Raw genomic sequence first — 14800 nt, 5'->3', positions numbered from 1 at the left:
ATAAATAATGAGTTGTATACGGTTCGCCGATGGGTTATGGCACATTGTATATTCTGAATGGTACGTAGGTAATACAAGAGTGTTCACCAGTCAGTGATGTCTCTGCCCCCCAAATATATTACCCAATGAATGTCCTTAAAAATCATTTTGTCGCTTAATAATGGATATAGAAGGATTTATTTTGTTTATATCAGATCTCAGGAAGATTGATAATCCTGAGGAAGAGGCTGCTAGGGTTCAGCAAGAACTTGCAAAGATCCGCCAAAGGTTCAACGCGCCACAAGTCACTGGTTATGAGATGCGCAAGAATATATGGAAGATGATTTACTGTCATATGTTGGGTTATGATATAGATTTTGGTCATATGGAAATAATCAACCTATTGGCTTCCAGTAAGTACCACGAAAAGCTTGCTGGCTACATGGGTTTTACTACTCTATTAGCTAATCATGATGAACTGATTCGTCTAAGCATCAACTCAATCCAGGATGATATTAATAGCGGCAACGAGAGGTTCATTAGCTTAGCTCTTTCCTTCATTGCGTGTACTCCTTCCACAGAAATATCTGAAAGGCTATACTACCATGTAATCAAAATTATCGACCCGGCATACAACCACAGCATTTATCTCAAGAAGAAGGCGTTTCTAGCTTTGACACAAATACTAAACACAAGTCCATCATTGCTAAAAGTGGGCGAATGGATTCCAATTGTAGAAAACGTTCTTAAGACTGAGACAGACGAATCTTGTCTAGTAACTGCGACTACTTTTATGGAAATTTTGTTTAAGAAGGAGGCAAATTGGGAAAAGTCAATTCACCTAATTGTGGAAAACCTTTTACATGTCATTAGAGGGGATGTGCCTCAGGTATACATGTACAACACTATCCCAGCGCCTTGGCTCTCTATAAAATACTTGCATTTATTAAGCATGATCAAGCCACAAGACAAAACAATGTAAGTCACATGTTTATTTTCATTATAATTAACACATAATTTGGATATATTAGCGATTTTTTCATATTCTTTAAAAATAATTTTTTTGTTCATTTTCAAAAATACTATTGTTTTATAAACAATTTGCATGCACGTTAGATTTTTTGAAAAAATCTTTAAAAATATTTTATAAAATATGATAAATCATTTCACGTATGACTTAATGAAATATTGCCACCTTATAGGTGTTATTTCATATATTTTTATAATTTTTGTAAAGAACAATAAAATGATTTCCAAATTTATGTCCATGAAATGTTAAACGCCTTAAATTTTTAGATATAATTGCGTTACATTGACATGTTATATTCAGTGTTTTAAATTTTTTTACCAAAAATTTAAAGATTACATCTAACACAGATATTTAAGTAACTTGGGAATAACGCTAATATCAATTCTCACTAAGCCTGTAACAAAACCTTACTCTAAACCTAGGCGCGGTGTTAAATTGTCAAAACAGGAAATATCTGCCGAAAATATGCACAACTCAATGATTATTTTGGAACATGCCATCAAATTGGAGGCACTCAAGGTTGCTATTGTCTGGAGAAAATACATTGAGGGGATAGATTTTGATATGATAACGCGTATTTTAGACTCTTTTACCTCTTCAAAATCTGCTAGCATCAGGTACATTGGATTGGAGATGATGGCCAGATTAACAAAAGAGACGTCCAATCTCAATAATTTTAAGAATCACTTGCAATCGGCGATAACATTTCTAAAAAATGATGATCAGGAGGTTAGGAAGCAATCTGCAGAGGTCTTATACAATCTTTGTGACAAGAATAATTGGAAGGTCATAATCCCAGAACTATTGGTTACCCTACGCCATTCTAACATGTCTCTTCAAAGTGACTTAGTGATTAGAATTGCATCAATTGCCGAAAAATATGCTTCAGATACTTCTTGGCACATAGACACAATATTCAATTTGATAGATTATGCCCCGGATATTATGGAGGATAACATTTGGTACCGCATCATATGGTGGCTTTCTGGTCTAAAAACGGAACACTATATACAACTCCAAAAGTATGCAGTTAGCCGTGCGTTCAATATTCTAAATGAACATAAGGCAGGGTTTAGTTATACTGTACCAGAGCCACTACAAAAGTTATGTGGATATTTACTGGGTGAATTTGGTTATCTGTTACCTTATAACGATCGAAATAAGGCATTCAAACTCATAAAGGGCTATTTCATTGCAGTGTCTAATGATGTGAAGAGGATCTTTTTAATTGCCTTAGCAAAATTTGCCATTGATGAAAAATTCAAACCCGCCGCACTCACATTCTTGAGGGATGTCTCGGAAAATGACATAGATATTGAAGTACAAACGCGTGCTTACGAAATGTTGAAGCTGTTGTCTGCTGATAAGGAATTTTATCAGAACGTTTTGAAAAATATGCCAAAATATCCCAGCTCCTTGAAGAAAATGTTTGTAAAATTACCTTCTTATGGCAAAGATATATGCGTAGTGGAACCAAAGCGCGTAACAAAAACAATATGTGATATGGTAAAGGAAAAGATGGAATTTCAGGAAAAGGAAACGATGGATATACCCAAACCAAACGAACAGCTGAAAGATGCAACAAACGATGAAAGATGGAAGTTGTTTTTGAGTAATGAATTTAGTAGTGGATTGTACTATAGTGAAAAGTATATAACTGTTTCACTAAGTCATTTATACAAGGGACATATGGGTAAAGTTCAAATTATAGTACAAAATTCGGATGATTCTTACACACTAAATATTTTCTCCATAACTTTCCAAGAAGTGGCCGGGCTGATATTTTCATGTAATAAATACGAACCCACCACTATTAAGAATGGCGAGAAAACGTCAATTAAAGCCTCATTCCAAGCAATGCAGCCCTTTGTTGGTGTGCCAACTTGTACAATTGTGGCTCAAGTTATTACTCCTAAGAAGACAAAAAACTTAAATGTAGTGTTTGATTTACCCATCTTAGTGACCAAGTTGATATCGCCTGTACAATTGAAGACTTCTCAATTCGCCAACTCGTGGAATTCAATTCAAAATGAATGCATTGTTAATACCAAATTGAAGTCCAAATATGATATCGTGGATTCGCTAATTGCATCTATATCCCGATGGATGGATATGCACCTAACCAAAACAAGCGATACAATTTATGCCTCAGCCTCCATGGCTATAGGGATGCCTGATGAAAACAGGAACCACACTATGATACCATGTTTCATCATGATGAAATTGATCAAATCGCATGTAACTCTTGAGGTTCGATCTCCTGATCCCATGGCTGCTAAAAGTTTGGCACATGCCATCAAATCGGTACTTTAGTTCATTTTCGTTTGTATTTTTGACTTTCGTTTTTGTAATTTTCAAGGAAATTACATTTAGTATGTTTAAATATAGAACCATCGTTATCACATGTTAACAATATACTAATTAGGTTAAGATTATTTTATGGGTCCTAGCGAATTTTATTATTAATAATTTATATTTTAATCAAAAATTGAATATATGTAACTATACCGCCGTATATATATTGATATGTTTATATAAATAATGTTTATTTGTGTGTAACATTAAATAAACATTTACTTTGCATTATATATCATAGATACATTCTGTGTTTAATCATTATATGTAATAGATATATAACTGAATTGATATGTGTGATCATGATTACTAAAATTGATCAAATGATGTATATATATATATATATGTATCGGTATAGGTTACTCATTGTGATGTGATGTGTTCAATGGTACATAATAATAATAATAATAATAATAAAATTATGCAAAAATAAAACAATAACATTATCATTTAATATAAATTTATGTTTCACATAATCTATTATTAATATATATAAATATAATATATTTAATGCAAGGAGTGAATTTTGTGAATCAATGTAGATAAATTTAATATATCAATACGGTCAGGTATGAATATAGATTAGACGATAAATAAGTATTATTATATTAAATTTATTAATTATTTACACGTCAATACAAACATATACACCAATATGCTATTAGATTTATTGAATAAATGAATGGATAAATAATTACATTGTATGATAATAAATTTAATTCAATTTGACGATATAATTATAATGTAAATTAGTTGATGCATGTTTAATGGCATTTATACATAATTTATATGTATAATTCAGTTGGTCATCATAGTTATATCAATTTATTACGTTGATGCATACATGTCTGATAAATTATGTTCCCTACCTAAATGCCGTATGGCATACGTAAACAATATTTTGATAATTATATGTTATAATAAACATATATATTTACATAAAATAATTTTGATAATTATTTACATATAAACAAGCATCCTATTTAATTACACATAATAAATTATTACATATACCAAAAATATGTTTATGGATATACGCGATATACATTTTTTTCGGCATAGAATAGAATCAGTATGTGCTAATAATTATATATTTACATCCAAATATTTAATGCAATATATAATTATACAATCAATAGTCACAAGTATATTAAATACAAAAAAGCATTATAAGATAATTAAAATTCGAGTTTATCATTCAGCAATAGCTGTTGCTGTATCACTAGCTACTAATAATGCCACTGAATTCTCTTCCTTGGGAACATCAATAGTTTCGGTGTCACCATCAACTACGGGATCAATCACTTCCCCATTCACTGCTACTTCTTCTAAGCCAGAATCTTCGGGTTTTGCATTAACTTGACTAACACTCTTTTGTGAATTCTTCTTATCTAATATCACCTTAGCGTTGGTGAGCCATTCTTTATTAGCAATCCTCTTCTCCACAATTTCCAACTTGGCTTCCAACTCTGCCTTGTTCTTCTCAAAATTAGCTTCACTCCTAAGCTTTTCATATCCATCCAATTTCTCCTTGAGCTTGGCCTTACAGGTTTCGAAGTCTTCCGCGGTGACGGGAGCGGGGACTCCACATGCGTCAAAAAATCCGATAATGCTCATGTCGATAGTGATCTTACCCTTTTCCTTCTTACCCTTCTTCTTTCCTCCAGAACTAGCATTGTTGGAATTGACGTTTGTGAGACTGGAAGATTTTTCCTTCCTGGGCAACATCACCATGCCGTCAATGGTAGCAGGCTCAGTAGTGGCGGCATCAGATTTATCAGCACTATCATCTATAGATTGCGCCTTTTCTGCTGCAGTCTGTTGTTGCTGCTTGTTTATAAATGCTAGTAATTGTTCAATAAGACGGACTTTACCCTCATATCTAAATACCTCAGCTTGTTCAATCTGTTTAATAAGACTGAATTTCTCATTCTCTAAGACTTTCTTGGCTTTCTCTTCCATTTGTTTGGCCATCCTTTGTTTGTATAACTCCTGCTGTTTGGCATAATGACTAGCGTTGAGCTCGTCTAGCTCCTTGATCAATTTCTTTTTGGCTGCCAAATGTTCCTTAATTTTTGTAGATAAACTATCCCTTTTCTCAAATAGATGTTTAAACTTATCCATTGATTTCTTGTTATCTTCTACTAATGAGAATAGTTTGGAATTTTCCTCACGCTTCTCCCTACGAAGCATCAAAATCTCATCCCTAATACCATCCAGTTTGGATTTAATGGAATTAATCCCTGAACCACCATCATTATTTGCACTTGTTTCCATTTTGCTACAGCTTTCCAATAATGGTTTTGTTGATTGTAGTTGAGCAATTTTCGCCATCATGGCCTTCTCCTCTTTTAGTGACAGACTAGATGTCATCATCTGAGATTCTATAACCGCGATTTGCCTATCTAATTCTTCCTGCGAAACACAGCCAATTGATTTCTTCAGGGCAATTACATTCTGTTTCATATCCCTCATCTCCTTTTGCTTCATTTCCATAGATGAAAGGTGGGCACTTCTCTCGGCTTCCAGTTTAGCAATCTTTTCCTGAATAGAATCCATGTTGCTGCGGATTTCATTCCTAGCTGCAGTATAGCCTTCTTTATCACCCCTCCTCGAATTCAGCACCTTATTTATCTCAGATAATTGACCTAGAAGCTTAACAATAGTATTCTCCTCTTCCTGTATCTTCTTGTGATAAGATACAACTTCTGGCCTAAGAGGACGCGAGGGTTTTTGTCGTTGCTGGACAGAACCTCCTCCAGAAACCTTATTCTTTCCATGGAAGGGCCTTGATGAGTGGCCATGCTCAAGGATCGATGTCATTTATCACACTCTTAATTTACGCCCGTAAACGAAAACACTTATTAATGTGTGGGGGCAAACATAGGTCACACATACCCACACATTCACTCACCGACTCATCTTATTCACCGCTCAATTTCACTCATATTGCGCCTATCGCATCATAATTGAATATTAAAAAATCCCACACATTAAAGATCGTAACATTTACGTATATATCTATTGGTTGTTTTAGAATTATCATGTACTAATTCACCTTTTCCATAATTAATGAAAATTTACACAGAAATAATTTATTAAGTTACATACAGCAAAAATTGTCAAATATACATTTGACATGTTAAGCTAAGCCCCCTATAATTTGTACTAGTATGTGTAAGTGTTGGTCGGTATAGGTGTTTCACTCTAAAAATTTATTCAAAATTTCGTTGCCACGATACAATTTTTGCAGAGAATTAGTTATCTCCAATCAATTTGTTTGACTATTTATAATGCATGATTTTAATGGTCTCGCTGCGGTGGTATATTCGACATTGCAAATTTATTTCATTTTTTCTGCATATTTACTCTAAATATACCATGTTTTCTTCATCAACTTATTTCTATGGTACCTTAAAATTATCCGATTTTTCCTTTCACATTCTCAGTAGAATCATAGGGCTACCACCACTTCATTTTTGTGCCATGTATACACAATGAATCATCACATATTTTACCCAATTAGCGTGGATTGTACGCTGTATAATGTAAATTGATCAAATAAAAACATAACTATTACACACACATCATGTGTATCACATATCATAATAGTTAAAACGTGTAATTATTATAACAAATACCACATCATTGCAAATATGACAACCTTAAAGGAATTTAATTCGGTATTTCACAGCTAATTTTTAGCCAGATCAATTCGACGACGGATCTACTGTAGGCTTCTTTGGCTTCCCCAATGATTGTAGTATAAATACGGTCAGAAATTTTGCCTCTTGGTTCGGCCCTGTAATCTACGTAGAACCACTGCCTAACAACACTTTGGAGAAGGATTTTGCCGTCGTTTTCTCAAGTCGTATCTTTGCCGAAGTAATCATACTTAATTAATGTAGAGATTGGTAGGTTTAAAACAAGTACTGTTTCTCGATGGTAAAACTAATATCAAACTGTTTCCACCAATTGAAACAGAGTCAATGTGGAATAGTGTGGAGAATATTGTTACATCCGCAGTAAGAACTTAGTGAAACAGACCCCTTCAATACAATCAGCACAGGAAGGTCTAATTTCCTTAATGAACAAATTTTCGCTACCCTTTGGCATCTAACATTTTTAAAAGCCTTTTTAAAAATTAAGGCTGAAATAACACTACTACTAGGTGTTTGATAAGCACTTTTCAAAACCTACCTTATTAGATTAATCAATCATTGATTACTAGCGTCACCAGTAAGACAATTAATTATATGATTAACAAAACTACTTAATTAGTGGTGTGTATTAATTAAATGAGTAAATGATGTTAATCTAGCGAATTCATGTGAAATAGTTGCCCGCATCATCTTAGAAGTCATTGATTAAGTAAAGATGAATGGTTAATCACGCCAAATTACTTAATTTTGTACCTTATAAGAACATTTTTGTTGTGAATTTTTATTTATCGTGATTACTGATTACCAATGTTAATCTTTTTTCTAATGCAGTAAGTTAAAGGTCTTGTGATTGCGTATAACCTGTCCTATTACCTTTTCCTTTAACGCCAAGAAGCACCTGTTGTATGTGAGGTTTAACTCCAGCTTGGCTAAAGGTGACTGTGCCAAAAAACTTTGTAAACTCCTCATCGCCTTTAACTGCAAAAAGTAATTCCCTCGGAGTAATCCTGGATCGTTTCCTGTCCCGAGCAGCGTTGCCAGCCAACTCTAGGATTTCTGCACAAAGATATTCAAGTACTGCAGCCATGTAAACCGGTGCTCCAGCGCCCACTCGTTTGGCGAATTGCCCTTTTTTGAGGAAACGGCCAATTCTCCCAACTGAAAAGTTTAAACCTGCGCGCTTGGATTTTGAGATTCGTTTTTCGACCTTTTTTCTACCTTGAGTACTCATTATATTATAGAAGGATTGTTAGAAATAGTTTACTGATTAGCGGAAAACAAATATTAAAAATATTTGCCGAAAATATTCTAAGTGATATGGTGTGTACACACTAGTTAGGGTAATCTGGGGTGACACTCAATTATCCATAAATATCACCAATAAATAGCAATAGTAGTTGCCAATATCCATTGAATTTTAGTAGGTGTCTGCCCATTCACCAAACTACACCTATATACACAATCACTTCTTACACACTTACAAGTAACCTCAAGTACACATTATTGATTGTTACGAGAATAACACTATAAATAAACACAATTCACGCTCAAATTGAATAGTAACCACAAAAAATTGCCGTGATGGCCAGGACAAAACAGACTGCTCGAAAATCTACCGGTGGAAAGGCACCTAGAAAACAATTGGCCTCCAAAGCCGCCAGAAAATCCGCACCCATAACTGGTGGTATCAAAAAACCACATAGATATCGACCAGGTACAGTTGCTCTTAGAGAGATTAGAAAGTACCAAAAGTCAACTGAGCTTTTAATAAGAAAGCTTCCCTTCCAGCGATTGGTACGAGAAATTGCCCAGGACTTCAAAACAGATCTCCGGTTTCAATCACAGGCCGTGTTAGCACTGCAGGAGGCAGCCGAGGCGTATTTAGTCGGATTGTTCGAGGATACCAATCTATGTGCCATACATGCCAAAAGAGTAACCATTATGCCAAAGGACATTCAATTGGCTAGGCGGATTCGCTGCGAGCGATCTTAATCCACTAATATATTTATTTAAATCTTTAAATAATATACGCAGTGAATCCATCACCTAATCGTTGCGTTCTAGAATTACTCACTATAACAACAATAATTTAAGATTAAACAACATACTGATGAATTTTATACGATATTTAGCAACACTATTACATCGCATCTTTCTAGCATGTACATAATCCAAAGGGATTGTCAGAATTACGAGTTACGGATAGTTTGAAAATGTAACTGATAATACGTGATTTTGGTTAACAACTTCCGTTATTAATACGAAAAAACACGCATAATTGTTTTGAACATGCAATTTAAATCGGTGATAGTGTATACATAATACAACGTTATATTTTTACACCACATCTGGTAGTCTTGATTAATGACTATCTTATTGATCGCTTCTATGACTTAAATTACAAGTTGCACAGATTGCAGCTTACAAATATTGTCAATATAAAATTTCAATGTTGCTAATTACAATCGCAAATATTTAATCGCAAATATCCAATATCCAATCGCAAATATTTAATCGCAAATATCCAACATCCAATCGCAAATGACACAAATCAACCATTTCAATTGAAAAATTTCAAACTATACATGTGGTACCAATTTAACAATCTATTGCCAATTAGTGAGTTTTAAACTAAAATTGCCATACATCACCAATTGGCTACCAACCCTCTTTAAGTGGCTAGTTATGAACCAAGCCGTCCCAAAACATAACCACAACCTATCAAATTTACACACAAAGTTGAAAATAATAACATACATACTTACCTATTGAAGTTTAAAGGTTATTTGAAGTAATTTGCTAGACACTAATCTCAGTATCAAGAGATTAGTCTCAAGTTTACCACAAATACCCCCAAACTGTTTCACATGGCCTGGATAAAACAGATGTTTAAATTATCAAAATCACCAGATAGTTCATCAGATAAACAGTTAGATAAGCATCAAGACAATCAGCTCACTGTTGAGAGTTCTAATAAGTAATCTTACCAGTAATTTAGGCAACAAAAACCCGCTCTTTTGAGCGATCTCGAGGTGAATAAAATAGTGGATGATTTGATAGCCCAAATCAACCAAATCAACTGCGAGCTGGAAGCTAAACAACAGGCATTGATTCACAAATCTGTCCAGCGTGCCGGCCAAAACACCATTAAGAACATAGAAAAATACTTCGCTATTGAAATTGATAATCAAAAGGTGGATTTAAATTCTTCATCAGTACAGGTCTTTGATATAACCTCACACGTGTCACAATCAAATACGCAAAACTTACACGAATCATCACAAGATAACAAAATTATGCAATCCCTACAGACTGCATGCGGAAGTGGTGAAATGAAAACTGCTAACACTGATGATACCCCAATATTTAAGGCATCAAATCTTATAGCGCCTGATACCACAGATATAGATGATAAAAAGAAGGCCCAATGCATTGAATCGTGTATGCCCACCTTACCCAAACAAAATATTCACAAGGAACATCACATCACACCTTTAGATGATGATTGGTGTATAGCAGAGACCACATATATTGACCCTGTGCCTAAGGATATTTTAAAGCTCAATATTGCAGATACTCCACTGAAAAGCTCCCAATTGGTAGAAAAAATATCACCTCCCAAGAAATTCAAAGATAATTGTAAAACCATTGAACCTGAGTTATCAAATGTAGAAACTATTAACGTGTCAAAAACTGATGCAAAATACAAACAAACATCCCGATTTACACCTCCAGATTCAAATACTTCAGTTGATAAGTCAAAATTAGTGCCCGATGAGTTATTTTGCCTGAGCCAAAACAAGTATATTGATTATTCCATCCAACGAAATGTAGGCAAACTCAAACCATATGAGCAGAAAAAATCCGATCAATCTAGTTCACAGTACGAAGTGAACAAATTGAACATTGTGGAAACTGAGAAAGAATGCGACGAGCAGATTCAGAAACTCGACATACGTAAATTGATACGAAGAGATAAAACAATTGAGGAGATAAATACCACTGCAAGACCTACTGATAACTTGGACACAACCATTGACTCTGTTGAAGATCCTGATAATGTTGATTATTCTGCCTTTCCCTTAGATGAATTATCATCAATACAGATTAATAAATTAAATATAGCTAGGCACGTACCGGTACAAGATGAGTCCCATGCCCAACAACACGGGCGTGAGCACTCGAAGAAGATGACTGACGATCCACACTTTGATATAAACAAAGCTGAGCAACTACCACAACCAAATGAAATACGCCAATCACTAGATCATGATGCCACTGATAATATAGAGTTATCTTATATCAATGTTAATGAAAAAAATAAGGTAAAAAGTGAAGTTGAAGATCCCACGCAGCTTATCATAGTTAAACCCAAATCTGAAATTAGCGAATCATCAGATATTAGAGATTTGGAAGCAGGCCCCGAAACGAAAGATGATAAGAAACAAAAAAAGAACCTGCTAGAAATGTCACAAAACGTCACTTCTTATCTCCGTAATAGTAGTAACTTCCAGCTATTGCGGAAATTCAATGATTCCATTGCAACATTAAAGCTTTTAATCACATCTGAATCGCTCCGCTTAATCATCGCTTCAAAATTCATTGGTTTGACTATCCTCCTAATAGCAATATTCAGCAACTTTTGGATGGCAAACCACATAAATTATGAGAAATCTGGAATTACTGGCATTAGCAGCACCTACATTGGATTATTTGGCATAACAAGACAAGACAGCTGTAAACTTCAAGATGGTGCAAACGTCACTTTGTCTAGGCATCTTATAAATTTCAATACAATATCACCCCCGTCTTCTGACAAAAAACCTGAAAATAATAATTCCCCAATGAACTACCGACCACTAAAACAAGTGTCTAGTGAAGAATTGGATCCAGCTGTAAAACCAGTTAGTACACCTTCAGAGGATGGTGGGCATAATGTCAAAGATACTGGTAAAGGCGAATTCGTAAAAAATGGCGAGGGTGAAGTAATCCAACCCAACAAATCTATTGATATAGGTACAGTCCCTGAAGATACTAAACTTGAATTATCTCCCGAGTCAGGCACTATGCCACAATCTGGACAAGTTCCGCCGCCAATAATAGACGGCGCGCCAGTGTATGCGAAGGAGTCTGAGTTTATTGAAAGGGCTGGCGTATTTAGAGATCACAGAGCCATTGGAAATCTATCCAAACCACTAGCTGAATCAAGATCTGAATTATTTGGCTATCCCTTTTACGACATAGAAATCAAAGGGGTTGACGATCTCAGATTCGCTGGTAGGCTTGCGTTCTTTTTGTTCATGATTTCTATCTTCATACTATTAATCACTCTACCATTGGTGTTGATACAATACTTTCCAATCTACCATTTCTCGACAAATTTTTCAAGGGACAGTTGCATTTTTTTGGGATACCTAACCAAGTTCCTATGGGTATCCTCACTGTTGCTACATTTAAGTGGGTTGTTGGTGATGATGATTTACACTAGATCATCAACTTGCGTCGATGAGTCGGGTCGTTCCGTCCCTTCATCCTTCAGTAGCAGCTTCTGGCTTGCAGTATTATCCTTCATACCATTAGTTGCAGCATATACATTCTACGCCATAAAGAGGAATGACAAGTCGCCCTCCAACACATTGGCTCGGTTTTGCGACAATAGATCCCAGCTTCCCCTGCAGACAAATGAGAATGAAACTATATATGATATAGTGTAGCAGTATATCATATTTAACCATTGTCTATGGGCAATGAATAACTATACAAGGTAACCAATTGCAATCATCGGGTTTGAAAACAATACAAGGTAAAATAATAATTGGTAAACTGGTAACAAATAAACCGTAAATGATGAAAATTGGCAAATAATTAAGGTTTCGATAATTTGTATTGGTACTAACATTTTAGATTAGTTGTTAATAATTTGCAAATGAGTTGTAAAATCTTGCCTTTATGACAAAATAGTTACTATTACATACAATAGATATGTTAACAAATAATAATTATGAGGTAGGAAAATTTCTGCGTTACGTCTACCGCATAATGTCACATTGTAACCATCACACATTGAGTTAATTAATTATGCAGTTTTTAAAATGAGAATATGGTACTTACATTTGATTCCAAGTTATGGATAAATATGTTAGAGCGTCAACTGCCATCGGTAAGTTGTTGTCTAAGAAATATGGAATCCATATGCCACTGTACACTCCTATTGATACCGGTAAATTACCGGCAAATGACAGTGATTTTGACAGTAATTTATTGGGAAATAACTTTCAAAAACACATTTCCATTGGCTGCCTGAGATGCGTAGGAGAATGGATTGCGGCCGCCAGTGAACTTATCAAAGCTTCAAATTCAGCAAGCCTGGGTAATGTATGGGAGACGGATTTGGGTAAAGACCTTGCCAATGCTCTCATTACTAGAAGATTAACCCTTACTTTTGCTGATTTTTATGAGCTACTAAAGTTTTTTGCTCTTATAAGGGTAAATCTCTATATATTTAGGATGAAAAATTACAAGTTTTATCTCAGTTATTGGATGTAAAGCTAAAATCAATCACCCAATCAAATGAATTGGCGCAAATTGAGGTGACAAAATTACTACAATTACCACTATTAATTCATCTATCGAACGTCAAGGTTGATAATAAAATAATTGAATTCATAACGTTTATATCACAGGTAATTATATCCTGACTTAGTATGTTAAACGAAAAATCATCAATGAGAATAATGGCATTGACTTAAAGTTGTGTGATATAGTTTCAGCGCAAATTGGGTTTACCAATTTGGGTTTAATGGACCAACAATTAATGAAAATACTCAATAAGAAGATACTTGAATTGCCAATGAATACTGATAATTCATATAATTTACAACTGTATAACACATCGATCTTAGCAAACACTTCGTGTTATATTCACGATATTGAGTTTTATGCCAAACTTATTGGGATAATTAACGATAATTTGAATATGTTACCTCCATCACATATAACTACTCATACACTCGTCAGGGCAATAATAGCTAACATATACCATGTGGATAATTCACAAATTCTGCATATAATTTTTAAAAATTACAGGAAAATGTCACTGGAAGATAAAATAACAGTCATATGGTCAATAATATCTCTTGGATTGGATGAAAATCCTGAATACATAACCATGGTAAATAACTTATTCACCTCCATTAACAACGTTAATATATCTGCATTTACAAGACTTTTTTTGGATCAAATTTATATTACAGCAAAATTAGATGGTTATATTCCACATTACTCAATAATCACCCCCGTAAAATCGTTCAACAATCATACATGCCATGATAACAGGCATTTTGATGATCTGTCACGCACCGTTAAAAAACTAATATACAATATAAACTCCAATACAGACAAATTGTTAGATGACAAATTTGCAGCTAAAAAACCTGAAACTACTATATTGGGTTTGCCATATTATGAGTTTAACCTTGTGCTTCCCCTTACCCACCAGCACGGCACTAACTATGATCAGCGATGGAAGGGTATTGCAATCACACTATATAAACAGTTAAATTGTGTTGATAATCCGCTTCTATGGGACCCATATTATACAATTAGACGCAAACATCTCCATAAAATTGGTTATAAAGATGTGTTTTTACCAATTAATTGGATTGATTTATCGCAAACACAACTGATTTATTTGCTTGATATAAACGTTAACGAATTGGAATAAATGAATACTTAGATCAATTTTTGTGAATCTTAATGCTAAAATATAGCATTT

The 14800-nt window shown here is 34.4% G+C and overlaps 8 protein-coding genes across 8 annotated transcripts; 6 read left to right on the top strand and 2 right to left on the bottom strand.

The window, feature by feature from the left end:
- On the top strand, positions 161–3322 carry BMR1_02g01950 (AP-2 complex subunit alpha; the record flags this gene model as incomplete). The annotated part of the gene is made up of 2 exons (XM_012792703.1): positions 161–957; positions 1357–3322. 2 exons carry the CDS (start codon positions 161–163, stop codon positions 3320–3322), a joined length of 2763 nt encoding a protein of 920 aa, XP_012648157.1.
- A 1236-nt stretch (positions 3323–4558) lies between these two features.
- BMR1_02g01945 (hypothetical protein) lies at positions 4559–6187 on the bottom strand (the record flags this gene model as incomplete). Its single annotated transcript, XM_012792702.1, has 1 exon — positions 4559–6187. One exon carries the CDS (start codon positions 6185–6187, stop codon positions 4559–4561), a length of 1629 nt encoding a protein of 542 aa, XP_012648156.1.
- A 483-nt stretch (positions 6188–6670) lies between these two features.
- On the top strand, positions 6671–6865 carry BMR1_02g01940 (hypothetical protein; the record flags this gene model as incomplete). Its single annotated transcript, XM_012792701.1, has 1 exon — positions 6671–6865. The coding sequence occupies one exon, from the start codon at positions 6671–6673 to the stop codon at positions 6863–6865; it is 195 nt and encodes a 64-aa protein (XP_012648155.1).
- A 155-nt stretch (positions 6866–7020) lies between these two features.
- BMR1_02g01935 (conserved Plasmodium protein, unknown function) lies at positions 7021–7484 on the top strand (the record flags this gene model as incomplete). Its single annotated transcript, XM_012792700.1, has 4 exons — positions 7021–7047; positions 7070–7249; positions 7273–7389; positions 7410–7484. 4 exons carry the CDS (start codon positions 7021–7023, stop codon positions 7482–7484), a joined length of 399 nt encoding a protein of 132 aa, XP_012648154.1.
- On the bottom strand, positions 7862–8257 carry BMR1_02g01930 (Histone H2A; the record flags this gene model as incomplete). Its single annotated transcript, XM_012792699.1, has 1 exon — positions 7862–8257. The coding sequence occupies one exon, from the start codon at positions 8255–8257 to the stop codon at positions 7862–7864; it is 396 nt and encodes a 131-aa protein (XP_012648153.1).
- On the top strand, positions 8608–9018 carry BMR1_02g01925 (Core histone H2A/H2B/H3/H4; the record flags this gene model as incomplete). Its single annotated transcript, XM_012792698.1, has 1 exon — positions 8608–9018. One exon carries the CDS (start codon positions 8608–8610, stop codon positions 9016–9018), a length of 411 nt encoding a protein of 136 aa, XP_012648152.1.
- Positions 9894–12740, top strand: BMR1_02g01920 (hypothetical protein; the record flags this gene model as incomplete). The annotated part of the gene is made up of 2 exons (XM_012792697.1): positions 9894–10003; positions 10025–12740. 2 exons carry the CDS (start codon positions 9894–9896, stop codon positions 12738–12740), a joined length of 2826 nt encoding a protein of 941 aa, XP_012648151.1.
- A 412-nt stretch (positions 12741–13152) lies between these two features.
- On the top strand, positions 13153–14749 carry BMR1_02g01915 (hypothetical protein; the record flags this gene model as incomplete). The annotated part of the gene is made up of 3 exons (XM_012792696.1): positions 13153–13512; positions 13533–13709; positions 13730–14749. The coding sequence occupies 3 exons, from the start codon at positions 13153–13155 to the stop codon at positions 14747–14749; spliced, it is 1557 nt and encodes a 518-aa protein (XP_012648150.1).
- Between the last annotated feature and the right edge of the window lie 51 nt (positions 14750–14800).

The sequence above is a fragment of the Babesia microti genome, chromosome II (genome assembly GCF_000691945.2).
Source record: "Babesia microti strain RI chromosome II, complete genome".
In the NCBI taxonomy this organism is placed as follows: Eukaryota; Apicomplexa; class Aconoidasida; order Piroplasmida; family Babesiidae; genus Babesia; species Babesia microti.
Note: the sequence above shows the minus strand (reverse complement) of the source record. Positions and strands in the feature narration are given on the sequence as shown.